This window comes from Phacochoerus africanus, chromosome 4 (genome assembly GCF_016906955.1).
Source record: "Phacochoerus africanus isolate WHEZ1 chromosome 4, ROS_Pafr_v1, whole genome shotgun sequence".
Classification (NCBI taxonomy): Eukaryota; Metazoa; Chordata; class Mammalia; order Artiodactyla; family Suidae; genus Phacochoerus; species Phacochoerus africanus.
The window spans coordinates 130010015-130036995 of NC_062547.1; the positions used below are offsets into that span (position 1 = coordinate 130010015).

Genomic DNA, 26981 nt, shown 5'->3' on the forward strand with positions numbered 1-26981 from the left:
AGACGCAAGACAGCAGCCACTCTCCTTCACTCTGCCCCCGACGTAGCTGTGAGCTTGTCTTTCACTTGATTTCCCAGGAGGGAGCCAGACAACTGAGTTCTTCCCGCCCAGAGACGTACGTGAGGCTTTCTGATGAGTCCCACTCATGTCCTTTTTTCTTGACGTTACTTGACCCTAACATTTTACTTTGGTAGGAAGTGAGTGCATATCTTTCTTTAAAAACATGCACCAAATTTCCTCTCCCAAGTCTGTAATAGTCCTTATGTGATCGGAGGTTTCCTTTGGATGTAGCACCTAGTGTGTCTTGGTGCTTCAGCCAACACTTGACTTTTAACGTCCTAAAAGTATATGGTGGATTTTTGTTTGCTAACATCAGAACTGTGTTGCTTGGATGAAGTCCCTGTACATCCTGTACACCCCTGACCATGTGGTTATACTCTGGCAAGAAATGCTCCAAAGGAGCAAAGCTCCAGGGTCTCTGGCCAGCCCTGATGTTGAAGGGAACCAGTGGATTCTCTCCCTCTTAGCTCAGCCGAGCCCTGAAACTCTTGGATCAGACCTTGAAACTAGGACATGGATCATGTAGCTTTCAAGCTGCCTGGCGCAGGAAGGAAGGAAGGCAGGGTGCCCAGACACACGAGAGAGCGATGCTGTCTGTGGCACCCTCGCCCCTGGTTGCATTGAAGATGTGAATGTCCCACAGGGCTACTAAGGGGACATCCGAGCTTAGCACGCTTGAGGACTAGTGGACTGAGAAGGACTGGAGTAGAGAGGCCAGATACTCTAAGGAATCGGGAGCCAGAAGGGCTGCCTCTGGATGAGGGTGGGAAGTAAGGGAGGATGTGGCTGCAGGGAAAATCATGTTACCTCAGGTCCTTCACAGTGGGGATCCCAGTCTATGCTGTCAGTCTCCTGTCCTGCCCTCTCCTCCCTGTCACTGCAGCCACACAGGACCACCCGCCATTTTCTCAATGCCCTTCCACACGCTTTAATTCTTCACATAACTTAAGTCGAACTTTCTGTGAAGCTTCCTGCCACTTTTCCCCTCTGGCTTCTGAACCACTTTGTACATGTCTCAGCTCCAGCTCTTGTAGCGGCGCATTGCGGTACTTTATCAACTTGCCTCTCCCTGTTCCCTCGATAGCAAGTGTCTCTAACACAAGGACTGTGCCTTATTCATTTTTGTGCTTTCACCACCTATCATTGTGCTTCAGTGGAAGGACTTCTGTTAGCTTCTATTGCTGCGTAACAAATCACCACAAACTGAGCAGCTTGAAACAACACACATTTATTATCTCACAGTGTTTTTAGATCAGAGGTCTAGGCATGGTGTGGCTGGATTCTCTGATCCAAGTCTCACTGAGCTGAACCCAAGGTGTAAACCAGGACTGTGGTTCTCATCTGGGGCTCAGGACCTCTTCTTGGCACGCTGATTGTTGACAGGATTCATCTTCTTGAAGGTATAGGACCGGTGTCCCCATTGCCCTGCTAGCTGTTGTCCGAGAACTACTCTCAGCTCCTAGAGGTTGCTTGGTTTCTTGCCTTGTTGGCAGTTCACAACAGTGATGTTTGCTTCCTTCTAGGCTGTTGGAACACATCTCTTTGATTTCTTCTGCAGCCACAGAGCACTCTCTGCTTTTAAAGGGTTCTTCTGATTAGATCATGCCCACTCTTTCTCCTTTTGCCCTATAATGTAACATACTCACAGTAGGAATATTCCATCGTATCCATAAGTTCCACCCATACTCAGTATAAGGGTGAAGGTTCATTGAGATCATCCTAAAATTTTGCTTACCACAGGGTTCAATGGATATTGATAAAATCAAATAAGAGTGTTCTAAAAATCTGTAAATTAGAAACACTTGTTTTCAACTGTAAGATTTCCCCCCCCCCCATTGTTATTTTGGAAGGCTTTTAAAGTTGTTTCTTTTTTTTTGTCTTTTTGCCATTTCTTGGGACGCTCCCGCGGCATATGGAGGTTCCCAGGCTAGGGGTCGAATCCGGGCTGTAGCCACTGGCCTACGCCAGAGCCACAGCAACGCAGGATCCGAGCCGCATCTGCAACCTACACCACAGCTCATGGCAACGCCAGATTGTTAACCCACTGAGCAAGGGCAGGGACCGAACCCGCAACCTCATGGTTCCTAGTCGGATTTGTTAACCACTGTGCCACGAGGGGAACTCCTAAAGTTGTTTCTTAATTTGTATTGGACTCAAAATGGTTAAGGATGCTCTGTGTGAGATAACCCAAGGCCCCCGCAGTGAGCCCATGTAGTACTAGAAATTTGGGGTGGGTGACAAGACCTGGTCTGCCAGCTGACTGGCTGTGTGATCTTAGGCTAACTTCCTGAAATTCTCTGAGGCTCAGAGTCCTCTTCAAGTATAAAATGAGGGCGGTGGGACTAAGCATGTCTACGGTTGGCCAGGTATAAAATTCTTTAATTTCTAAGACTTACCTCATACTGATAAAATAACGATCTAGCCAAGTGACTCACAATATCCAAAGTCACTGAAATAGTTCCCAAAAGAATTTCATTATAGATGAAACTGCAATCGTGTGGTTTTAAGAGAAAAGGGCAGTTTTGTTTTTAAATGAATCTATTGTCTTTTGGCTGAACTCGACTAAATAAGAGTACACAACTACATTTTTAATGCTTTATATAAAATGGTGAAGACTATTTTGTCTTTAGATGACATATCTATTCAGTTATGGTCAGACATAATTTTCCCTAAGATATTAAAACTTGATAGAACCAATCTCTTTAAATAGGCTGATTAACTTAATTGATGATAACCGAAAAACTATCAAAGGCAGAACTCAAATATTATGAATCAATTCACTGATTACATGTAAAGTGTGTTGAGATTCTTATATACCTTTTTGGGGTTTAAGTCTTTTGTTTTTCTCAAACGAAGCATCTTTGGCTAAGATAATTATTCTCTTCTATCCAAAAAAAAAAAAAACTCTAATTTTAAACAGGTATTATTAAATTCCTCTGAAATAGACTTCATGCAGATGTATTTGTTAAAACATCCTTTTATTGACTGTGCACAGTTATTAACAATTCACATTTCACTTTATCTACCAAGTGGAAGAACATTTATTCTTTCATTAAAAAGTTAAGCCCTTAGGGTAGCAGCAGGGACACAGAGCCTTCTTCTATAAATGGCTCCAGCCAGTGAATGTGAAATGCTTCCATATTAATACAAAAGAGAAAAATAAAGAAAACAAGTGGATTTCTCCTGCCCTCCATCATCCCCTCCCTGCCAAATGCTCTCTCATTTTATAAAATGCCAACAGGTAAACAGTTCCCATATTGGTACTTCGATTCATCAGAAGAGGAAGATCACCATTTATTTGGTACCACTGATGGGCAGAGAACATCCTTTGAGCTGCATGAAAGTGACAAAAGGACTATGAGGCCACAGGGAAATGCCTTCCTGACAGAGCAGGTAGAAAATCACGAGGGCGTTCATCAGCCTTCGGCACCTTGCTGCTCAAGTTTCTGGAGCTGTTTTTCAAGTTTTGAGATGTTCACTCGATGCATCATCAGAAACTGGCCATTCAAATGAAAGACAGGGATGTCAAGTTTGTACCTTTCATACCAAGCAGAGTTTTCTGGAAGTGTGATGTCCACCTCCTGTAGAATAAACTAAAACAGAGACAGACTAGCACTCTAAACCTCAAGGAACATGGAACAATGAAATGACTGCAGGGACAAACCGATCCCCAGAATGAGAGGTTTTTGTTATTGTTGTCTGTTTATTTGAGGTGCGAAGTCATCCAACGACTGATTTCCACAACCTGACTGATTTCATTATATTCCCGAATTCCCAACTTTGCTGCTTTTCTGTTACACCTGTTACATTCAGCATCCAGGAACTCTGTTTCCAATGAAATAAACTATGTCCCAACTTCTCAGGGAAGTTGCCTGAGAATCAAAACAGACATATTTTGGCTAGAAGAATGGGAAAGGTGTCATGGTTTGCTACAGGAAAACACTTCCGTAGAAACGACAAAATGAGAAAAAAGGAATAGGGATGAAAGCTTAAAGAAAGCACGAATGCTGCACCTGCCAGTTAACTTTGACTCCTTTTAAGAGTCAGAGTGAGAAAACCAGTACTGCTCAGAGAAAAACACTTAAGTGTAATGAGGTTTATGGAAATCAGCACCAAAATCTCTCTCTGAAGAACAGAAAAAATTTACATGAAAAATCATTCAATCTCTTTTCCTAAAGAAAGGATCCAGGCAGATACTTTATACCATGTACACTATCTATTCCACAGACAGAAAGCCACAGTGTATTATATTACCCTGTTTTTATAAGGCTCCAGTACTTCCTTGGCTTCATCACAAAGGGGGCATGGATCCTACAGGAGGAAAAAAGTCATTAAACCCAAAGAATGGCATTGAGCCTGACAAAACCCACAAAGAGCAGATTATATTTACTTTAAAGGACTGTTTTCTCCCAGGTTAATTACACTGTTTTATTTCCAAAGCAAAATACTGTCACAGAATCTTATAAAATAGCTAGTATTTCATGCTAAAGGGGCTTTCAACATTTTTAGTTGTGTTTTGACTTTCTTGAAAAATAAATCTAATAAATTTTGATGTTTACATTTGTTACACAGGCACATATGCATATACACACACACAAAGATACATTTAGGGAGTTCCCATCATGGTGCAGCGGAAACGAATCCGACTAGGAACCATAAGGTTGTGGGTTCGATCCCTGGCCTCGCTCAGTGGGTGAAGGATATGTTGCCATGAGGTGTGGTGTAGGTCACAGATGTGGCTTGGATCCAGCGTTGCTGTGGCTGTGGTGTAGGCTAGCAGCTATAGCTCTGATTCAATCCCTAGCCTGGGAACTTCCATATGCCGGGAGTGTAGCCCTAAGAAGACAAAAGACAAAAAACAAAAAAACAAAAAAACCAAAAAAAATTTAGATGCTTACTTTTTTTGTTACTGGCTTCATCTAATTGCTATCTGAGATTATTTTTCAATTATCTGTAGTCCTAGGGTTTTGTCCTTCCTAGGTCAGAAGCACCTTCCTGGTCTGGCTGGCATCACCAGAATGGCTAAAAGTCTGTTTTGAGTGAGAAACACTGAGCTTTGCCAGCCTGTTTTTCTTCATCAGTCCACAGTAATAAAACGCATTGATATGGAGTTAGATAGTGATTGCCCATCTTTAAAAAGGGAAAAATCTCTGTAGTTGGGGTGATGATTTACCAACTCTTTAATGTTTTGACTCTTCTCATTACAAGTGTCAGCAATAGGTTTCCCAGATGAATTCACCACCTTAGGAGCAAGCAAGTTTTACTGCCTACTGCTGTTTGCAACTTAACCATCTAGAGAAGTCAGCTGAGAATGCTTTGAATCGCTGGAATATTTTTAAGGCTTCTCAGGCCTTGACACAATAAACAGGGCCTACTGTAAGTTCTCCTGTAAGAGCTCAAAATAGATTCAACATTACTGATACTTACCTAAATCTGCTTTTTTACATGATAGGAAAAGATGAGTTGTTATGGAGGACCTTTTTCCAGTTTAACTCACCTTATTTTGAAATAAGGATGCAGATTATCAAAAGACAGATTTCCTTCAGAAAGATCTTCCTGGCTCTATTGTCCTATTTGAGAATTGAGCTCATTATGTTATTACTAGCATTATCAATGAACAGTCTGTTTATGGATAGTCTGTGATGTTTTAAGATAACCATGTTGAAATTTTCTGAGAAAGCTTCAGAAAGTCAAGAGAAGACGTTAAGGAGTTCCTGTAGTGGCTCAGCAGCAACAAAACTGACTAGTATCCATGAGGACATGGGTTCGATCCCTGGCCTCGCTCAGTGGGTTAAGGACCTGGCGTTGCCGTGAGCTGTGGTATAGTTCACAGATTCGGCTTGGATCTGGCATTGCTGTGGCTGTTCATAGGCCGGCAGCTACAGCTCCTATTGGACCCCTAGCCTTTGAACTTCCATATGCTCTGGGTGCAGCCCTAAAAAGACCAAAAAAAAAAAAAAAAAAAAAAAAGAAAAAAAAGAAAAAAGAAAGAAAAGAAAACAAGAAGACCTTAAAAGCAAAACAGAACCAGCAAAACTGCAGAAGTACCAAATTTGGTACCATTTGCCTTTATAATAGAAAACTTTAATAAACCTAGGATCAGGTTTTTTTATTTTCTAAAAAGCCTGGGGAATATGGACGTCTGGGCAAATTATCATGTGCGTATGTATTTTTATGAGGAAAGGTTCATCGGATTTTAAAAAAATCAATAAGCTGAAAAATGACAAGACCTCAAGGCCTGGAATATTTGTACATCCTCGTCTAGAATTTTCCATGGTGCCGATACAGCACTTATTTACTCCATCCCTGAAATGCAGTGCACATTTGTTAGTTCGGCTCTCCACCAGCCACTCCCCTTTCTTGTAGGAAGAATGCTGTGATTTTGCCTCACTGGAACTGCTCTCAGCAGGTGGCTGACTCCGTGTCCCTGAACAACAAGGTGCAACACCTGACTTATGCCAAGGCATCCAGCACATCCTATCCCTTTGACTAGAATTGGCCCAGGGATTAGCCAATCAGAGCCAATGGATAGGATGAGGCTTTTGCTGCAGTATTGGTAGATACCTGAAATGTGAGATCTGGGGCTTGGGAGTACTGTAGTTATCCATCTGAAAACCCAGAGTGAGCACTGATTTAATCCAGAGAATGTGGAGCTCAAGAGATTGGTAACATGCTTAAGTTTTCAGAATCAAGCTACTCCTAAAACCAGACTCATAAAATCCCTTTTATGTTTAAGCTTCTCTGGGAAGTACTTTCTTTTTATAACTGAAAGAGACCTGACACTGTACTTTTTCTTTCAGAGGATTGTGAACCTCTGGAGGTGAGAGTAATATCTTATTATATGTCTAATGATACAAATGAAGGGGTCAGTACAAATCTTAAGGTGAATGGAAGATTATGTGTGTGTGTGTATTTGGCAAATGTTTTTGGCTAACTTGGCTATTGTTCAAACTGAAAAATCATGCAGAATAGTTAGGTTGAGTGATCACCATTAGCTTGAAGGATTATTTTATTTTTGTGGTTAATTTTCACATGCATTTCATCATAGGTAGACACAGATGATGAAACATTTTTGTTCTACAATTTCCAATAGTGCTATATATATTAATGACGCTGAAAAATAGTTTTACCATTCTCAATAAGAAATTAATTTTTAAAAGACTTAAACTTTGTTATTAGGTAAGTGTCAGATATATTCAAATTGCTAAAATGCCTGAAATCTGAAAAAAATCTTTTAAACAAGAGACCTTTTTTGTTTGAACGGCAGTGTTATTCCCTAAATTTAATTCTACTACCTTGTTCTTTATTTCTTTTTTTATTATAAATCACACAAAGTAATTATTAACTAGCAAAAAGAAATCAGTAATGTTTGTATTATAAAGTTTAGAGGAAAAAGCTCTTAAAAAGTTTAAATTAGGAGTTCCCATCGTGGCTCAGTGGTTAACGAATCCGACTAGGAACCATGAGGTTGCAGGTTTGATCCCTGGCCTTGCTCAGTGGATTAAGGATCCAGCGTTGCCATGAGCTGTGGTGTAGGTCGCAGACTCGGCTGAGATCCCCTGTTACTGTGGCTCTGGCGTAGGCCGGTAGCTGCAGCTCCTATTAGACCCCTAGCCTGGGAACCTCCGTATGCCTCGGGAGCGGCCCAAGAAATGGCAAAAAGACAAAAAAAAAAAAAAGTTTAAACTGGCTTTATGGCTTAAAACTAGTGTTAAGGTGGAGTTCCTGATGTGGTGCAGTGGGTTAAGGATCCAGCGTTGCTGTAGCTGCAGCATAGGGTGGCTCAGATTTGATCCCCGGCCAGGAACTTCCATATGCCCTGGGTGCAGCCAAAAAACCCCAAACAACAGACAACAACAACAAATTAGTGTTAGGGATAAGAAAATAAGTACAGAAATCTTCATTATTTGTGGATTCTATATTTGCAAATTCATCTATTGGCTAAAACTTATTTGTAATTCCAGAATCAATACTCAAGTTTTTTGCAGCCATTCATGGATATCAGGTGCATAGAGCAGTGAAAAATTTGAGTTGCTCGAATGCACATTCTGAGATGGGTCAAGACGGTGCCCGGCCTTCTTGTTCCAGCTGTCATACTGTTAACAAGTGTCCTTTTCATGATCTATTTAGTGCCACACTTTCTGTGTTTTGTGCTTTCTGTTAGTGATTTTGGCCATTTAAAATGGCCCAAGCATAGTGCTGAAGTGGTGTTCAATGTTTCTAAGCACAAGAAGGCTGCGATGTGCCTTATGGAGAAAGTATTGTGTTAAATAAGCTTTGTTCAGGCATGAATTTACAATGCTGTTGCCCTGAGTTCAGTGTTGTGAATCAACAACGTATATTAAATAAGGTCCCTTTAAACAGAGCACACATAAAACAAGATTATGTATTGATCAATTGACAAAAATGTGACCAGAAGCTCATAGGAATCTAATCCTATATTTCCCTTAGGAGCAGTAGTTCAGTACTTCTAATTCAGTGTTTGTGGTGACTTTATAGAACACAATTAATCACAAATAACAAGAATTGACTATATTTCTTTTTTGTTTTCTTTTTTTGCTTAGGGCTGTACCCACAGCATATGGGGGTTCCCAGGCTAGGGGTCGAATCAGAGCTACAGCTGTCGGCCTCTGTCACAGCCACAGCAACATGGGATCCAAGCCTTATCTGTGACCTACACCACAGCTCATGGCAACGCCGGATCCTTAACTCACTGAGTGAGGTCAGGGATTGAACCTGCATCCTCATGGCTACTAGTCAGGCTCGTTACCACTGAGCCACAATGGGAACTCCAGAATTGACTATATTTCTAAGTGATAAAATAGTTCTTTTCTCCCAATGTAGGGGGCAGATGACTATTAACCATTAATTTACCCTCTGGTAATTGTGAGACATTGAGGTATCTGGGTAGGATAAGAGTTACTGCTATTGTAACTGGAACTGAAAAATTGAGGAGCAGGTCTGAAGAAAGTTTATACCATTGCTTTCCTTTCAATATTTTCTCCCTTAAATGTACAACTTTCTACACCTAACATTTTAATACTTTGTATTTTTAAAGTAGTAATTTTACTTTTTACTCTGTACCTTTGTGAATAAGGTCAGCACAGGCAGAGCAGTCTTAGAAGCAGAGACATTTCTCCAAAGGAGTTGAAAGGAGTATTGGGCAAGTCGCATGCTCTTTCCTTGAAACCAGAGCATCTTAATTCTGCCAAAAGAAAAACAGACAAGTAAACTTATGTGCCCTAGACTTTGCTTCTTATAATAAGAATACTAAGCTGCAAGTCTGATGGAATTTGGAGACCTCAGAATTGCTTCTTGGAGTCAAGGAGTGACAGGGAGGCTCATATGTTTGGCAAGTCTCTGTGATGCCTTAACATTCTCTGTGTTCTAAATAAAACAGACTTTCGAATGGGAAGAAAGTCCAAATGTATGTATTAGCTGTGTTTCTGATTACCTGGTTTCTATAAGCAAATTGCATGGGTTTGTTAATTAGAATAGAAACTTAAATTTCACCTGTAGATTTCTGCCAACATCCTGATGGTTGCCTAATATGTGGAGGTTTCCTGAGATGGTTTATATTTGCAGAGATAGCTTATCTCATTGGCAAACATTCAACAATGCCCAGCTACCTTCACAGTAAAGGAAACACTAAGTCCCCAGCACAAGTCCCCTGAAGGTTCAGGCTATTACTTATGAGATCTATACCCCTCTGCTGCCAGAGATGGGGAAACACAGAGCTTTACTCAGAGGAACTTACAAAGGAGAATTAGGCTGTGTTTGCTTGTCAGAAACAAAAATATGCTCAACTCCTTAAGTATTTTAAAAGGAGATTGCCATCATTTTTGAAAACATTCACAAATGTACTAGTGTTTCTAGTGGAGATGTTCCAATAAGAACAGCTTGGTAATAGCAGTATGTCAAACATGAGGCTTTGAAGCTCCCCTATCCTGCTACTTTGCTCGACATAAGACACACTACTTATTCCTAATTTTTGTACTGAACCTCCAGCTTTGTCCTTTAAAATGTAGATATGATAATTTCACTTTTAAAACACATATGCACTGTTGACTTTATCACTTATCAATATTCCCAGCATGAACTCATTCCTGGGATCTTCATTTCTTTTTTTTTCATTATTAATTGCATGTTTTCTTTTTTTATTTATTTTATTTTCCCACTGTACAGCAAGGGGATCAAGTTATCCTTACATGTATACATTACATTTACATTTTTCCCCCACCCTTTGTTCTGTTGCAACATGAGTATCTAGACATAGTTCTCAATGCTACTCAGCAGGATCTACTTATAAATCTATTCTAAGTTGTGTCTGATAAGCCCAAGCTCTCAATCCCTCCCACTCCCTCCCTCTCCCATCAGGCAGCCACAAGTCTCTTCTCCAAGTCCATGATTTTCTTTTCTGAGGAGATGTTCATTTGTGCTGGATATTAGATTCCAGTTATAAGTGATATCATATGGTATTTGTCTTTGTCTTTCTGGCTCATTTCACTCAGCATGAGAGTCTCTAGTTCCATCCATGTTGCTGCAAATGGCATTATGTCATTCTTTTTTATGGCTGAGTAGTATTCCATTGTGTATATATACCACCTCTTCCGAATCCAATCCTCTGTCGATGGACATTTGGGTTGTTTCCATGTCTTGGCTATTGTGAATAGTGCTGCAATGAACATGCGGGTGCATGTGTCTCTTTTAAGTAGAATTTGTCCGGATATATGCCCAAGAGTGGGATTGCGGGGTCATATGGAAGTTCTATGTATAGAATTCCAAGGTATGTCCAAATTGTTCTCCATAGTGGCTGTACCAGTTTACATTCCCACCAACAGTGCAGGAGGGTTCCCTTTTCTCCACAGCCCCTCCAGCACTTGTTATTTGTGGATTTATTAATGATGGCCATTCTGACGGGTGTGAGGTGGTATCTCATGGTAGTTTTGATTTGCATTTCTCTTATAACCAGCGATGTTGAGCATTTTTTCATGTGTTTGCTGGCCATCTGTATATCTTCCTTGGAGAAATGTCTATTCAGGTCTTTTGCCCATTTTTCCATTGATTGATTGGCTTTTTTGCTGTTGGGTTGTATAAGTTGTTTATATATTCTAGAGATTAAGCCCTTGTCAGTTGCATCATTTGAAACTATTTTCTCCCATTTGAAAGTTGTCTTTTTGTTTGCTTTTTGGTTTCCTTTGTTGTGCAAAAGCTTTTCAGTTTGATGAGGTCCCATGGGTTTATTTGTGCTCTAATTTCTATTGCTTTGGGAGACTGACCTGAGAAAATAGTCATGATGTTGATGTCAGAGAGTGTTTTGCCTATGTTTTCTTCTAGGAGTTTGATGGTGTCCTGTCGTATATTTAAGTCTTTCAGCCATTTGGAGTTTATTTGTGTGCATGGTGTGAGGTTGTGTTCTAGTTTCATTGCTTTGCATGCAGCTGTCCAGGTTTCCCAGCAATGCGTCTTCATTTCTTAACTTCTTTGCATTCTTTGTCTCCAGATTCATCTATCAGTTTTCCCTCCCTTATTTTGGCAAGTTGCAGCAGAAAGATTCTCTTTCCTTTCCTTGAATACCCACAGACCATTTCTTCACCAGGACTTCTGCACTTGCTGTCTCTACATGAAAAGCTCTTAAGTAGCTTCTTATTTGGAATGGGCTCGCGTGACCTCCTTAGAGATGCCTTAGTGATTACCTTACCAATGCTGGCCAGTCCACCACTCTTCTTCCTCATCTCGTGCAACAGTTTTCTTTTATCCTTCACTATCTAAAATTATTTCTTTACCTATACACCTCTACCCTAACGTGAGTTCCATAGGAGCGGCTAGCTGTTCACCCCGATGTTCCCAAGCAGCTACAATTAACCTGGTACATAGCAGGTGTTCAAATGTTAGTAGTATTGGAGTGGGCCTTTCTCTTCATCTTTAGTCTCACCTCTAACCCTGATCATACACTCAAAATGCACAGCAGTCACTATTTAGGCAGATCTCTTTTATAACTAAAGGTCACTGCTCTTCAGGGTGCCCACGAAATGCTGCAGCTGGTTCCAACCCCACTGCCACCACCTTGAATCTCCTCCTGCTTTGCTCCACAGAGTATGACTATATTAATTTTATACTAATCTCTACTGGTGACTAGGCTTCTCAGTATAAGATTAGCTTTAAACTCATTTCAAACAGCATGATATGACTTTAGAGAAAAGCACTAAACCCATATCAAACCAGAGCAAAGAAGACAAGACAAAAGGATTGGATTCTGATCTGTGAAAACAGTAATCTTTCCTTCTCTCTTAAACCCTTAGTCTTTACTTCTCCCTCAATCTTCCTGCTAACTAAATGGTCCTGATAATATATAAAAAAGGGATGCAATGAGAATTTTGCAAGGACCCAGCGTTATTCTAAAGTGGAAAGTGAATCCAAACAATTTCACAGTATGTTGTGCTACTCTTAACTTAATGTTAAGCCCTGGTATATACATTTTCCATAATTCATCAGAATCAGCACTCCATAGGTGAATGTGGTTGGAGATAACAGCTTTTAAACGTGGCTCTGTCCACAAAGGATATAAATGAGGGGGGCGGAAAGCAGAATGCTAACTATGTTTACACTAGGTAGAAATTTCTGCAGTGTTGGTTTTGGGAAGGCCTTATGCCAACAGTGGCACACCCTCCTAGGGTATGAGGTTAAATAAGTTAGGCCAAATGCAGGAGAAAGAAAAATTTTAAAAATCAGTTTTGTGAGAGTAAAGGCAGAAGGACAGCCCTTGGAAATGAGAAGGATCAGGCCATCTAAGGCAGTGACCTAAGATTAAACCAGGACAGTGAACTGCAGCTATGTGCTTTTGGTGGAGGGATTTAAGATTTATTAATGTCTGGCTGGTAAGGAAAGGAAACCTTATTGCTTTTACCTTGCTGAGTTGAGGCTGAGGTGTTAAGGCTTTTGGTTAAAAAAAAAAAAAAATCACATTCACAGTGGAAACCTGCTTCCGTATTTCCAACATGACAAAACACAGCATGTGGTCTTAGTTGCACCCAAGACAAATAAAGCCTATCATAGTAAACAGAGTTGCTGTTTATTCCAGATTTGCTAGAATATTTGTTCAGCCAACCCAGAAAGCTAAGTAAAGTCTTCAGAGATGCCGCAACCATTCTGTTTAAAACGAGTTCTCTTTTCCATGTTGGTCTCCATTCTCCCGTTTTAAATATGTATTTAGTCACTTAAACATGGCCCATTTGTTTACTGAGAACATTAGCATCATGCAGTTTTACTACCTAAATATTTTCCAAATGCCCTAAGGCACATGCATTTTACCATATTGTTAAATTAATTGATTTCCTTATAAGCACTGTATTAGAGTCTGATATGAAAAAAAAAACAAACAAAAAAAACCCACAAAAGCCCCCTGTACCTCTTTGACACAGAAATAAGATACTAAGGCTAAAGTTCTGAACACTGGAGTTCACTTAGTTCTAGAAATTAAAAGTAAAATGAAAAATGATACACTCCAATTGGAATTCTATAATATTTTTCATAGAATATTTTATTAAGTCTGTAAACCCTAACACCATCGCTGTGAATGTCACATTCACCTAATCATGCCTTCTTGAAGTAAAATCTTAATATCGGCTACTCTGTCAATGTGACATTTTCATTAGTTCTATTATTTTTGGACAGTACCTTAGCACTATCAAAAATATTCTGAAAGGCGGTCTCTGCCTGTTAGCTCATGACTGTGGGAAGACAACACCTTTTTGATTATGTCATTGAATTTAGTCATGGAGTATGTGTCCTTACTATACACACAGACACAATTTTATCCTTTGTATTTTGTTAGATGCCTCTGTGATATGAACAAAAAGAGATGTGTTCATAATATCAAAGAAGCACGATTGGGTCACCTTCATCATAGACCAAAAAAAAAAAGCATAAGACTGGATTTAGAGTGTGCCTAAAACAAATTCCCCAGCCTAACGATAACCATGGTGACTCCTGCTGTTTCAAGTCCACTGCTGCTCACAGGCACAGATTCCCCTGAAGGAGAAAGGGAATGCTGACTTTTTAACAAAACTGAGGCTGAGTTCAGCAGCCTTTATGGCAGAATCAAATACAACATGGGGGAGGGCTGATTGGACCAATTCAGCCCTCCTTGAAGCATGAGAAGGAAGATAACTTTATAGCATTTTCCCTGCGAAGCAGCGAAGGACATAGCATTAGAGCAACTGATTACAGGACAGAGAGGAGCCTTTATTAAGGATTATTCATTTCTTGCATGAGGAGCTGCCCAGACTGTGGCTGCACATCACTTACGTGGGGCTCCTGGATTCTTCAGTCGCTGTGTGCATCTGATTAGAAGGGAAACAACATTGTTCTCGCTCGAGCAGAGAAACTGACCTTCACTGGCCAGAATTTCTATTTGTACAAAGAATCCTTTCGCACACCCAATCTCCAAGCTCACGTGATCCTGCAGCAGCAAGCTGCAGTGTTGTTAGTTCCTGTGCAAAATCAAAAAGTCTGTATAAGCTCAGGTACCATCTCCATTATTAACAGGTAATGGTGGAGCTTCTTCACAAGAGTATAATGTAAATGTAATGCTGAGCTGACATTAACCAAACACTGTTACTGCAGCTCTTGCCGAACCTGTGTTCTAGAAAGAGAGGCTCAGGGCTTCTGTTCAGTCATTTGTTCCATGTGAGATGTTAAGTGCTCCATTTCACATTCATTACCATCTACGTATAATAATCCTATTTTTACCCAGTGACTAGAAACACACACACATCCCTCTACTGGGAGCAAAACCCATTACTGTAGATTACTGAAAGTTTATGTAATGAAGTGAGGTTGCTCTTAGGAGACTTATCTGGGTCACTGGCTCTACCTAATCCAGGGAAACAGGGACAAATGATGCCACCCCAGCGGTCTTATGTGCTTTTGGCCAGATGGCTGTGTCCAAACCTCCATTTCTCCCAAACAAGTGGGAGCCTAATTTGGAATCTTAGGTCCAAGTGTGGGGCCAGGAGTGACAAAGAGGCAGCATATAGGGGCACAGCCAAAGCTGCAAATTGAGCAGACATATAGAGGTGTCACTTCCAAGGGGCTAATAAGCAGGATTAGCATGAGGCTCTAGAACAGAAACAGAGGGTAGGGGGTAGAAGGCAATCCTGGGTGGGGCCCTCACTCCACATGTGGGTGGCATCTCAGGTGTTCTTCCAGCACCTTACCCCAGTAGTCAGGGTCCTGGCCAGGGAACCTGCCAAGAAGGTAGTGCTAACTCAGACATGATGTTGCAACAAAGATCCCCAGCTTATCACCCACCTGTGGGCCCACTTGTCCTTGGCCTCATGCTCAGACTCATTCTTTTTTTTTTTTTTAAGTAATATTATATTAGTTTCAGGTGTAAAATATAATGATTTGATATTTGTATACACTGTGAAATGATCAGCAAAGGGCTGTGCATTAGGACTGCAACAAGCATAATAGATGTACTGTGGTGGATTCAGGAGGAGGGAGTTAAATTCTTCATTACCAATAGAGGAGGGATCACAGCAGGTAATTTAAATGTTATAAGAGATAGGAAGAGTTCCCTTGCCTGAGATTTGAAGTGGTTTCATGAATGGAGGATCCCAAATGATGGAGGCTTTGGATATGTAGAAAAAGGGGAAGCATTCTGACGCCAGGGTTAGACACAAAGGCGTGAGGTAGGAATGCTGTAGCCTGTTGGATGGGAGCCACTGAAGAGTTTTAAATGAGCCATATGATGAAACCAGTATTTTGGGAGATTGGCATGGCAGCAACGAGCAGGATGAACTGTAGATGAAAGGAGAAAGGAGGTGGGAAAGAGTTCAGTTATGACAGTCTAGGTGTGGGATGAGAGTCATTCATTTATTCCTTCAACAATTATCTGCTGTTCTTGTATTAGATACTCTTATAGGTGCTGGGTTCACTGGTGAACAGGAAAGCCAGGAGGTGCATATTCTAGGGATGTTAAAGAGACTCTTTTGGAGTTCCCGTCGTGGCTCAGTGGTCAACGAATCCGACTAGGAACCATGAGGTTGTGGGTTCGATCCCTGGCCTTGCTCAGGGGGTTAAGGATTTGGCATTGCCGTGAACTGTGGTGTAGGTCGCAGACGTGGCTCGGATTCTGCATCGCTGTGGCTCTGGCATAGGCCAGTGGCTACAGCTCCGATTGGACCCCTAGCCTGTCAACCTCCACATGCCGCGGGAGCGGCCCAAGCAATGGCAAAAAGACAAAAAAAAAAAAAAAAAAAGGAGACTTTTATGTCAGACATATCAGAGACTGGTAAGCAGAGGGGAGGGTATAAAACGAGGCAATGTGATGGTGACTAGGCAGGTCCCTTAAATAAGGTGCTCTGAGCAGGTTGTTGTTTTTGCTGAGACTGAAGGATGAGAAGGTGCACAGATCTGAAGGAAGAGAATTTTGGGGAGATGGAAGGGATATTGCAAAGACTCTAGGGTGAGGAAAACCTTAACTTAGGGGAAGAAAGACAAAAGACTGTGTGGATAAAGTATCATCAACAAGGGAAAGAGTGAGTGGCAGGAGATAGGTCAGTGGGGGTTGGATCACCTAAAGCCTCACGGGTTATGTTAAGGAATTGAGGTTCTATTTTAAGCACAGTATTAGAGGAGGGAAGTGATGTGATCTCATATACATTTTATTTTATTTTTTGCTATTTTAGGGCTGCACCCAAGGCATATGGAGGTTCCCAGGCTAGAGGGGTTGAATTTGAGCTCTAGCCACCGGCCTACACCACAGCCACAGCAATGCCAGATCTGAGCCGTATCTGCGACCTACACTACAGCTCTAGGCAACGCCAGATCCTTAACCCACTGATCGAGGCCAGGCATCGAACCTGCATCCTCATGGATCCTAGTTGTCTTCATTAACCGCAGAGCCATGAAGAAAATTTCTCATATATATTTTAAAAAGATGACTTTAGCACTGTGTGAAGAATGTATTTTGGGGGGCAAGAGTGGAAGCAGGGACCCAGTCAGGTGACAAAGGAAGGCAGTTTGGATAGGACTTGCCAATGAATTGGATATGAGGAATTAAAAATGATGGTAAAGACAATCCCAGTTTTGGTCATTTACTGAAAAGAGGAAAGCTGAAGCAGAAATGGACTGAGGGATGTATGGGACCGGGGCTCAGTTAGGGACAAGCTGGAGTGCAAGTAGAGAGCAGCATGTACAAGTCTGGGAGTCAGGAGAGAAACCAGGACTAAAGATAAAAATCTGAGGCTCCATCAGCTGACGGGCTGCATTTACAGCTACTGGAATAGATGAGGCCATGTAAGTAGCAGAGAAAAAGAAGAGAGCCCAGGACAGATCTCTGAGGCAGTCCAACATCAGAAGTTGGGTAGAGAGAGGAGCCAGCAAAGGAGGCAGAAAGAAAGGATGATGAGGTAGGAGGAAAACAGAAAAGTGGGTCATCATGAAAGCCAACAGGAGAAAGTGTTTCCAGAAAGAGGGGAGTGGCCCGTTGTTAGCGTGATGAAGGCTTAGACTAGAAAAGGGACAGTCGAAGAAACTACCACAAGTCAGATGAGATATGTCCGATGTTCCTCGAAAGGAGTGACATTTCCCACCAATGCCTGCTGCTAAAGTGAACTACCTGGTCTGATTCTTGCCGAGTTACATATGTTAAGTAGAAGATATTTCTGATGAGGATGGAGGCAGTGACTTGGGGGAGAAGAGTAAAGGCAAAAGTTGGTTGGGTGTCTTAGAATGAGATAATAAATGCAAAAATCACTGTATAAATTATAAAGCAGAATAGAGAATCCTTAACTATTTATTACAAAATAACACCAAAAGTAAGGTATTGTTATTAATAAAAAATGACAACGATTCTGTTGACTGAACTGTGCTTTTACTGGCCCCAAAAGGAAGATTTAAACTCTAGATGTAACAGTCTCAGAAATAGGGAACTGCAAAATTAAAACGTATCTCAATCAGAAAAAGTTGAAAATTTCAGGTTGTGAACATTACTTAAATAGGAATTCCTAAGACCAGGGTATCACTGATGAAAGACCCAACACGATTATCTTCTACTAAGACTGAATATATAGACCAGCAGATACCTAGGCACTAGGTATTGGCTTCGCTTGCTTGGTCTTCACACAATTACAGAACAGGGCCCTGAAATTTCATTTGCAAGGGGTTGAGGTTTCCCCTTGATGAGTTTTGAACAAAGGCCACTTCCTTTCCAGCTACCCCTTCCCGACACCTGCCTTTATATTTTCAAAGAAGGTAAAATTTAGTACCACTATTATTTTACCAATGGTATCCTCAATCTAACCCATGAATTGCCTAGACAATGGTAAAGTTATATTTCATTAATAATCTTTTAAAGACAAAACTCGCTTCAGAGTATTTTTGAATAAACTATCTAGGGAAGTCAGAATATATTTGAATGAACTTATTAGCTCCCACTAATTTGTCAGTCAGGGAAATTAAGTACAAATGGAGTGATTCTTCATCAAGAGTTTAAAGTTACTGTTTCTTATAGCCTTTCCATTAGAATTCAGCATGTTTGAATTTCCAGGTGCATTTCTGTGTGAGGATTTCATCAATAAAAAAACCCAAAGACAGGCAACTCCACCATCTTGTTCTCTGATGTTGGGCAATCCCTCATCTCTTTAAGTCTTAGCTTCATCAACTGTAAAAACGGAAATACAACCCCCTGTCCTGTTCTCTCATTTTATGGAGACCAGGAGGAACTGCATCCACAGGTTTTGAGTATCAAGGGGAAATCTCTTGCAGAAGAAATGCCATGGCCATAGCTCATGACATCCCAAGGCCCCAAAGGCTTGGAAGTAGTTACCTGTAGGAGTCTAAAATGCTAGGCCCTTTAAAGAGGACCAGAATTCACACCGAGATCTGGGCAGAAGTGTAAAGGAGCTTGCTCATCGCAAACTCACTTTTCTAACTCCTGGATCATAACTGGGGAGCCTTGGCATCAGAGAAGACCTAGCAGGGAGGTGGGGGGAGGTGAAATCAGAGTGGTAAGGCCCTGATCTTGCATCTCTTTGAGTATCTGCAATGGAAAGTGCCTCCAAAAAGGAAGAATAACGTATTCTTCTTCTTACTGATAGACACATGTAAAAAAAAAATGACTTTAAATGAAAGCCCTATAGCTGGCTGACAAACGTGAAGTAGAAGGGAGGAGGGATTTTCAGCGTAAGCAAGATTTTGTTTTAGGCTCTTTGGACATTAGCAGTCACGCTTTCCAGACTGTCGCTCAGAGGAGTCTACTTGGTAATGGGGTTGCTTTCCAGAAAAACATACAGCTGAGAAAAATAAAACGAAGATGCTAATCAACAGAAATATACTGTTACAGTATACTTGCTCTAGCACCCAGGAGCCCAAAGGGGATTCCAGACTAATTGTTAACCCAATGGGGCTTACACACAGTGTACCCCTTCCTTCATCCTCCACCCTGAAGATACTGACTCAGCATCTGGCCTGGAGCAAGAGGCATATTCTGAATTCAGAGTGTGCAAGAGTATTCGCTACAATTACGACATAATGGCTGCAAAGCTGTTCCTGAAAGCCAAGAAAACCTGAATAATGTGGTTGGGTTATATCATACATGAGGGCTTAATAGAGTTTAAAAACCAATTGGAAAATTCCCTCATTCCATAAAGGTAGCATTAAGATGAGGGCAGAATCATTCTGGTTCAAGGGATGAGAACAAAGTGCATATGGAATTATGCAGACTCCTTTCCACATTATCCTTCTTAACCAAAATGACCCATTCCCTTTGAAGGTAAATCTGATACTTAATACCGACCCAGAAAGAAGGCAATTTCATTAAAACATCTTAGTCTTATTGTACCCAGCTAGTAATGTCATTTTCCTTGCTATTTAAAAAGCACACAATTTCATTTCCAGAAACAACTGTCTGTGATTTAAAATCTATCTATCCAGGCAATATCTTCCATTTGTCACTAATACTCCACCATTTCACATTCATCTTGCCAAAGAGGTAAAGTTATCCACATGGCTACACAAGACCTCAAAGATGTTTCATTCACTTTTAGCCATTTTGTAGCCACTGACTCTGGAACATCTGAAATGTTAAATCCAGCCTTTCTTTGCACTCATTACACCAATACCTGAATGTTAGGAACTGGGTACTCTTGAGGTCAGGCCCCAGCAACCCTCAATTACATGAGATTCTGCAATTCTCGGAATCCTCTTTCATTATTTAATAGCTGTCATTAATAGAAATCTCAATATTTTGGAACTGGGTTTCAAGGGACTTTGGAGATTTCCTTGCTTGACGGATAAACTATTTCACCAAAGCCTTTTGTACTACATTTTAACAAATATTTTCTCTTTGAGCAATGCTTATTTTTATTCATAATGAGACCAACACAGAATTCTCAGAACTACAAGTTTCCAAGTTCAACCCCCCCTTTTTTTCCCCCCCAAAAAAATTAATCTTAAGAGAATACCAAATAATAGATTCTGCATTTTGTTTAAGCTTTAATTAAAGGATGGAGAGAATGAGAAAAGTCTCAGCTTTGGATGGCAGAATTCTTTTATTATAAGAATGAAGTTCTGCTCTCTAAATCTAAGAAGGTACAGATTTACTTCATTTTTGAACTTGGAGAAACAGAGCTGAATTTAGATCTCTGTTTTTTTTTTTTTTCCCCCAGGCTTATGTCCTAAGCTACTTCAGCTGACTGAATTTCTATTAAATAACAGTATCCTTTTTCTCAGCTGACTGCAAGAACCACATGTTTTAAGAAATAAAGAGTTACAAAAATCAAATAATTTAGCCTTACGCCCTTCCCCCTGACTAAACTAGAAGCCACTTGCTGATTATTTCATGATTAATACAAAAAAGTACAGGCACAATGAGAGGAAGCTCATCTGTTTCCAGTAGTAACATTTTGGTTTCTGCTGGAATCCCACTGGCAACAGAAGGAAGCAGCATATACCACATGCCTGCCCTATTACAATACAAAAAGCTGTCAACTTTGAACACTTCTGAAATGTTAGCCAAGTATAAGAGATGAAGGCAGCTTTCTTTTAGTACTATTTGAATAACCTAGCCTTAAAATAGTGAACTAACTTAAATCCTTTATCCTTAAGGTACGATCCACCCAGGTTATTAGTGGCCTAGGTAAGCTAATAATTTGGTATCCCTTCAAGTGAATGCTTTTAAGATATTTGCTCCACAGGTGTTTGGGTGAGGAGTTGGGCATGGCAGGCCTGGAGGGAGAGTGGAGATAGGACTGGTGGAGCCTTTCAGTTTGCAAAGTCCATTCAGTATAACAAAGACGCTGCAACTGACCAGGCTAGATGTCTTTGGAAGGCAGTTTGGTGACCATCTGTAGATTCTCAAATATGCCCTTCCCTACTCCAAGGTTTTATCAAAGCATTAGTAACTGTAGCATTTATAACTACATCTGGTAGCCCCTCTAAAGGTTACTGTTTTATATTCTTTTCTCTACCTTGTGCATTCTCGGTGATGCTTTCATACTCCTTATAGATCCAGCTTTCCTTCAGAGATGCTGTCTTTTCATTGCTCCACTATGTCCTGAGTGTTTATAATGTGCTAGCACCTTGCCAGCTATTAGAAATATAAAAGTGATTAAGCTACTTTCCTGCCCTTAAGGAACTCACACCTTGGGTAGGAGCACGATTTACAAACAAATAGTACAACATCACAGTGATGAAGCCTATAGCAGTAAAATGGTTGTTACTAGATATTACTGGCAAGATGCGCTGAAATCCTTGAAGATTTTCCTTTTTTAAAATAGAAGGTATTGACTTTCGCCTCTATCTCTTGAAATCTTATCTTGGGTAAGGATTGGAATAAAAAGAGAGTAATGTTTTCATGCCTCCAGTTCCCTTTGGCTGTAACCCAGATGGGGAGGTAGGGTTGTGGGATCAGATCGATGTGAAACTTAGCCAAAACCTTTCACTTTGCATATTCTTCCTCAAATAATTTTGTTTTTCCACCTTGCTATGTGATACAAGGGGAAGGATGCAGGAAGCTCACCTAGTTCCTGCTACCTGTGTAGCTGCACATCCCTGGATCCAGATGGTTTCTCTCCTTCCAGATAATTGCAAACAAGATTAAAACTGTGTGCAGGAACTACTCCAGCTGGCTTTTGGCTTTCTCTGATGTACACCCCCTCGACTAAAGCAGTGGCAAAATTAGATTTAAAATAAGGAACATAAAAAACCGTACTACTTGTACCAGATCACCGCAAGGTCCAGCTTCATGTGAAACCTCGAGCCTTGGCATTAGAGTAACTGAATGCATCATCCAGCTGGAGTATGCACATGTTATGAAATACAGAAACCTTAATAATAAAAAAATAACTTATTGTGAAGGTTTACCTTACCTCTGCATTGCCTTTGTGTACTTAAGAGTATGATAGAACCAGGCATCTGGAATAAAATAGAAATACAGTCCAATAAGTTCCCAAGTTGGAAAATCCTCACTTCTATTACCTTACCTGCCATCAATCCATCTAAAGAAAACCACAGAGCCACAATTTCCTCTGGTGAAGGAGACAAAAAATATTGATCCTTCCTTGGCAGGCAGCTACTACTGACCACAATAAGCATGAAGAAGGAAACTCTGGAGAGTCTGCCTGTCTAAAACACCACCCCACCAACTTTAATTTTCCCAACAGGATCTTTCTGATTCCAGGCAATTCTTCAACAGAACAGGGCCCAGGTTATTGGGCTTCGACATTCTACTGGGTCATGATGAGTTCTGCCTTACCGTAATCATGCAGTATTTCCAGGGTACACCTGTTTCCCAAACCTTTTAAATCTCAGTGTACACAGCTCCACATATTAGCAGAGAGCTTCATAAGCATTTTCATAGAGTATTCCTGAGATAATTAGTAAATGAGAAGACTGCAGCCTTTAATAGCCACCTAATCTTTCACAGTGTCACGCACACCGAGACATGGCTCTAGTGGCTGCTTAACCAAGGCAATGTGTAGTAACAAGAACCCTGCTTATATTGGGAAATGTGGTAGAAAGTGTGGGGTCATAATAGATCCTAGATACTTCCCCTGTCCTGGAGGAGCTGAATATCTTGGGATGGAGCTGGACCATACCTGTGGACTTTTTAAAGCACTCTAAAATATTAAGTACTATATAAAACATTTTTTTATTTTTTATTATGGTATAGCTGATTTATAGTGTTGAGTCATTTTCCGCTGTACAGCATAGTGACCCAGTCACACACACACATATATATATTCTTTTTCTTATACTCTCTTCCGTCATGTTCTATCCCAAGAGACTGGATACAGTAGGACCTCACTGCTTATCCATTCTAAGTGTAATAGTTTGCATTATCCTTTAGAATGGATAAAACACTTTCTTTTTTTTAAAAAAAGAATAAAGATCAGCCAGGCAAAACCCTCCTAGTTGTTCTTGAACAAAACAGCCTCAGAGGAGTTCCAGTTATGGCTCAGCAGTAACGAATCTGACTAGTGTCCAAGAGGACATGTGTTCGATCCCAGGCCTCGCTCAGTAAGTTAAGAATCCAGCCTTGCTGTGTGTGAGCTGTGGCATAGGTCGCAGAAGAGGCTTGGATCTGGCATTGCTGTGGCTGTGGTGTAGGCCGGCAGCTGCAGCTCCAATTGGACCCCTAGCCTGGGAACTTCCATATGCCATGGGTGCAGCCCTAAAAAGCCAAATAAATAAATAAATAAATAATCAAAAAAAGCCTCAGACACAGACAGTTGCCTATTCATGTTAGTAACAGTTTCATTGGGACTTTGGTAACTCTGGACTTATTTAAAAATTGTATGATTTATATTTGTCAGGGGTGACTGACAAGGCTAAGTATTTATGGAGAATTGTACAGGCTCTGGTTTGTCCTCTCATTGTTTAGCACCCAGAGGGCTGCTCTTGCCCAATAAAGGCAGAGAGGAGGTCCAGACAGCCCCAGGACTCACAGGGTTTCTCCACCGCACTAATGATTAAATTTTTTCATCCTCAATTAAAGGTCAACATGGTTGCTCAAAAATATTTAAAAAGGCAGTCATCTCAGCCAATCGAAATTATAATGCCGCTTCACGGAGCTCGACAAAATCCGAAAGAGGCTATCTGTGAATCAGGGAAGAAGCATGAAGTTGTGATGTTTTCTGCTTTCTCTTAAAAAGCTGCTTTCCCCCCTACTCGTTATTTTGTTCACTCGCCATGGCGCGCGAGCACACACACGCTTATAATTTGCCCCCGGAGGTTCACGGATTTATGGCTCCCGGTTTAATTAAATTTCCTGCAATGACAATTGAAATCCGCAGCGTGCGGCACGGCGCAGGGCTCCGGTCCCCCACTCTCCAGCCGGCGTGTCTGCTCCGGGCGGGGAGCCGCGAGCGCCCACCTGCCGGCGCCCGACCACCGCCACCCACCTGCGTCTCCGCCGCCCTTGTCGCCGCTTCCGCCCGGCGCCCGGCACTTCCGTCCCAGCCGCCCGGCGCCCGCCCCGCGCCCGCACTTCCGCCCCGGCCGAGGTCCCTCCGGCTGGTCTCCCTGGGACTCGGGTTCGCGCTGATCGCACCTCTGAAGGGTGGTCGCGCCTGGGCTGTCATGTGTGAAAAGAGAGACAGAAATCGAGCCCACGCTGTTTACAAAAGAAAGAAGCCCACGAAAAAGTGACCCGGCGTATTTGGGAACCATTTAGTAGGGAGTGTTGCATATGAGAACCAACTTTTCGAGAAGGTGCCGTTCCGGCCATTTTAAGCCCTCCCCGCATTCATTCATTCATTCATTCATGGATTTATTTTTTACTGTCTTCCTCCTTTGGGTCCCAGATGATCTAGGTGAAGGGGAATGCGATGATGAACGAAACTGGCAGCTGTACCCTCCCTAAACTTAAAGGCGTGTAGCTCAGTCAAACGCTTGGAAACTGTTCTTTTCATAGGTCATGGGTTCCCTGAGCTGAGTGTTGTTTAAAGGGAAGCGATATTAGCCTATGGAAAAATATGAGTGTGCTCTAGCCGAAGAGGTACCTTTGAGGCTGGGCTGTGTAGGGCCAGGTCGGGCGGGGACTGAGATCTTCAGGTCTAGGGAAGGGCGGGACTGGAGCGTGGGCAGTGCCCCACAATTATGACTAGCGTGGCTGAGGCCTTGAGGGAGTGGAGAGGAAAGGGGTGGAAACAGGCTGGAGAGAGTAGGCAGAGGCCAGGCCCTGCAGAGCTTTTCAGGCGTGTGCCAAGGGCAGCTGGAGAAGTTTTTGTTTTACTCCGTTTTTGCTTGTAGGTGGGAGGTGAGTTGAACTGATTGCCTTTCCATTCGGAGAAGGTCCCTCAGCTTTGGGCGGAAGATGTGAAGAGGATGGAGTAGATGAGAGCAGAGTCCAAGCAGGGAAGGCAGGAGGTGGCTGTGTCCTGGAGGGGTGAGGTGTGGTGACCTGAATGGTGTTACTGTAAATAGTGTGAAAAACAGAGATAATAATAAGAGACTAATACTTAGTGACTGCTCGCCATCACCTTTACACTCAACTTGTTTAATCCTGAGAACAATCCTGTTAAGTATTATCACTACCATTTTACAGATGAAAAAATAGAGGCTTAGTAACTTGCCCTAGTTCTCAGAGCTCGAAAATGGCAGAGTTGAGATTCCATCTTGTGATCCCCCGTGTTGATATCTGTGAGCTTACCACTGTGCACTCCCTATCTACTCAGTGACTTAAGGGAAGATACAAAGCATATCAAGGTCAGGAATGAAACCCCTAAACAAACTACACTGGTTGTGTGATAACTTTAGAGGACATGTCTAGAAGGTAGTTTTCAAATTCTTTATCACTGCAGCATATGCTGATAACAAAAGGGGATTTCGTGACTGTCAGCAGACTGCCTATGATTATTTTTGAATGGATACACTTTGATAAGGCCTAATCTTTCTGAAGAAAATAAAAAAAGTCAGCTGACAAGGCATACTCCACCTAACAGTTGCTGATGTATTCTCTTCAAAGAAATTATTATAGGTCCAGTTATAAATGCCGTGATGGAACATGCCTGACATACTTTTTGTGGAGTGATAGAAAAGCTTCTTAGAAAGGCAACTTCAAATCAGCTTCCAAATCTCATTTCTTGTTGGAGAACAGCAATAAATCTTGTTAGATTTATGAAACCTGATTTCATCCATTGGATGAGAAGAATGTCTATCAAAGGCCAACCGTGAAGGCTTTTTAACATGATTTATGGGTAAATTTCTCCAAGGAGCCAAGAATTCACAAATTTCTGGGATTTGAATTCAATTCAATTCACTTCAATTCATAAGAATTTCTTGGATTGTTTTGGTGATGGCACAAGACTTGATACCTCCTCATGATAATTTTAGGTGAGGGTGGAAGTCTTGCGAGATGGCTGGGCATCCCTGAGAACTCCTTGTAGCTGATGTGCAGTCACTTTGGGAGAGCTTGGCTGAGTACCGTGAGCCCAGAGGACCAGTTTGCCTCTAGGTGTAGGACTCACAGTGCTCGGCATATGACCTAAGCCTGGAAAAATGTCTGAAGTCTGATGGGAAGAATTACTGTGTCCAAAATAAAAAAAAGAAGATTTCCGAAGCAAAGTTAATAAACATTTATTAAATGGTTATATACTCTAATACTGTGTCAGCTTCATTAATTGTTAGATTTAGTGTTTCATTACGTTTGAAAATAGTTTTTAGATGAGATACTCTTCCCCAGTGAGAATTCTTAAATATACGTGATGAGCATTGAGAAATCACAGCATGTTTTAGTTATTTAGCCAAATAATTTCAAAAGCAAAATGATAAAATCCTGCAGAGCAAAATTATTAAGTGTGGGATGTATACACATTTTAACATGTTTTATGCTTATGTGAAAGTAAGCGTGTCAGAAGAATCTGAAGGTCCTAGTGCAGCCATGGGTCTTGTGTACTCAAAACAAGCTTGTC

General features: G+C 41.4%; 1 protein-coding gene across 4 annotated transcripts; it reads right to left on the bottom strand.

Annotated features, from left to right (window-relative positions):
• Positions 1-3019: 3019 nt before the first annotated feature.
• On the bottom strand, positions 3020-24523 carry C4H5orf63 (chromosome 4 C5orf63 homolog). Of its 4 annotated transcripts, none has more exons than XM_047778539.1 (6): positions 24471-24523; positions 22437-22482; positions 14368-14552; positions 9145-9265; positions 4315-4371; positions 3020-3557 (listed from the first exon to the last, which is right to left on the bottom strand). In XM_047778539.1, the coding sequence occupies exons 3-6, from the start codon at positions 14400-14402 to the stop codon at positions 3477-3479; spliced, it is 294 nt and encodes a 97-aa protein (XP_047634495.1). In that variant the 5' UTR covers positions 14403-14552; positions 22437-22482; positions 24471-24523; the 3' UTR covers positions 3020-3476. The 4 variants fall into 4 exon arrangements, with proteins under 4 accessions (XP_047634495.1, XP_047634493.1, XP_047634492.1 ...); XM_047778537.1 differs by having other exon boundaries at positions 3020-3641; XM_047778536.1 differs by having other exon boundaries at positions 3020-3653.
• Positions 24524-26981: the final 2458 nt, after the last annotated feature.

Excerpts from the sequence above, each read along its gene's own strand:
- C4H5orf63 (XM_047778536.1), bottom strand. The coding sequence starts at position 14,402 with ATGCACACAGCGACTGAAGAATCCAGGAGCCCCAC. Across the intron at positions 9,266-14,367 it reads GAAGAATCCAGGAGCCCCAC|AATTAAGATGCTCTGGTTTC; the intron begins GTAAGTGATGTG and ends TTCTTTTGGCAG. Across the intron at positions 4,372-9,144 it reads TGCTGACCTTATTCACAAAG|GATCCATGCCCCCTTTGTGA; the intron begins GTACAGAGTAAA and ends TTCCTCCTGTAG.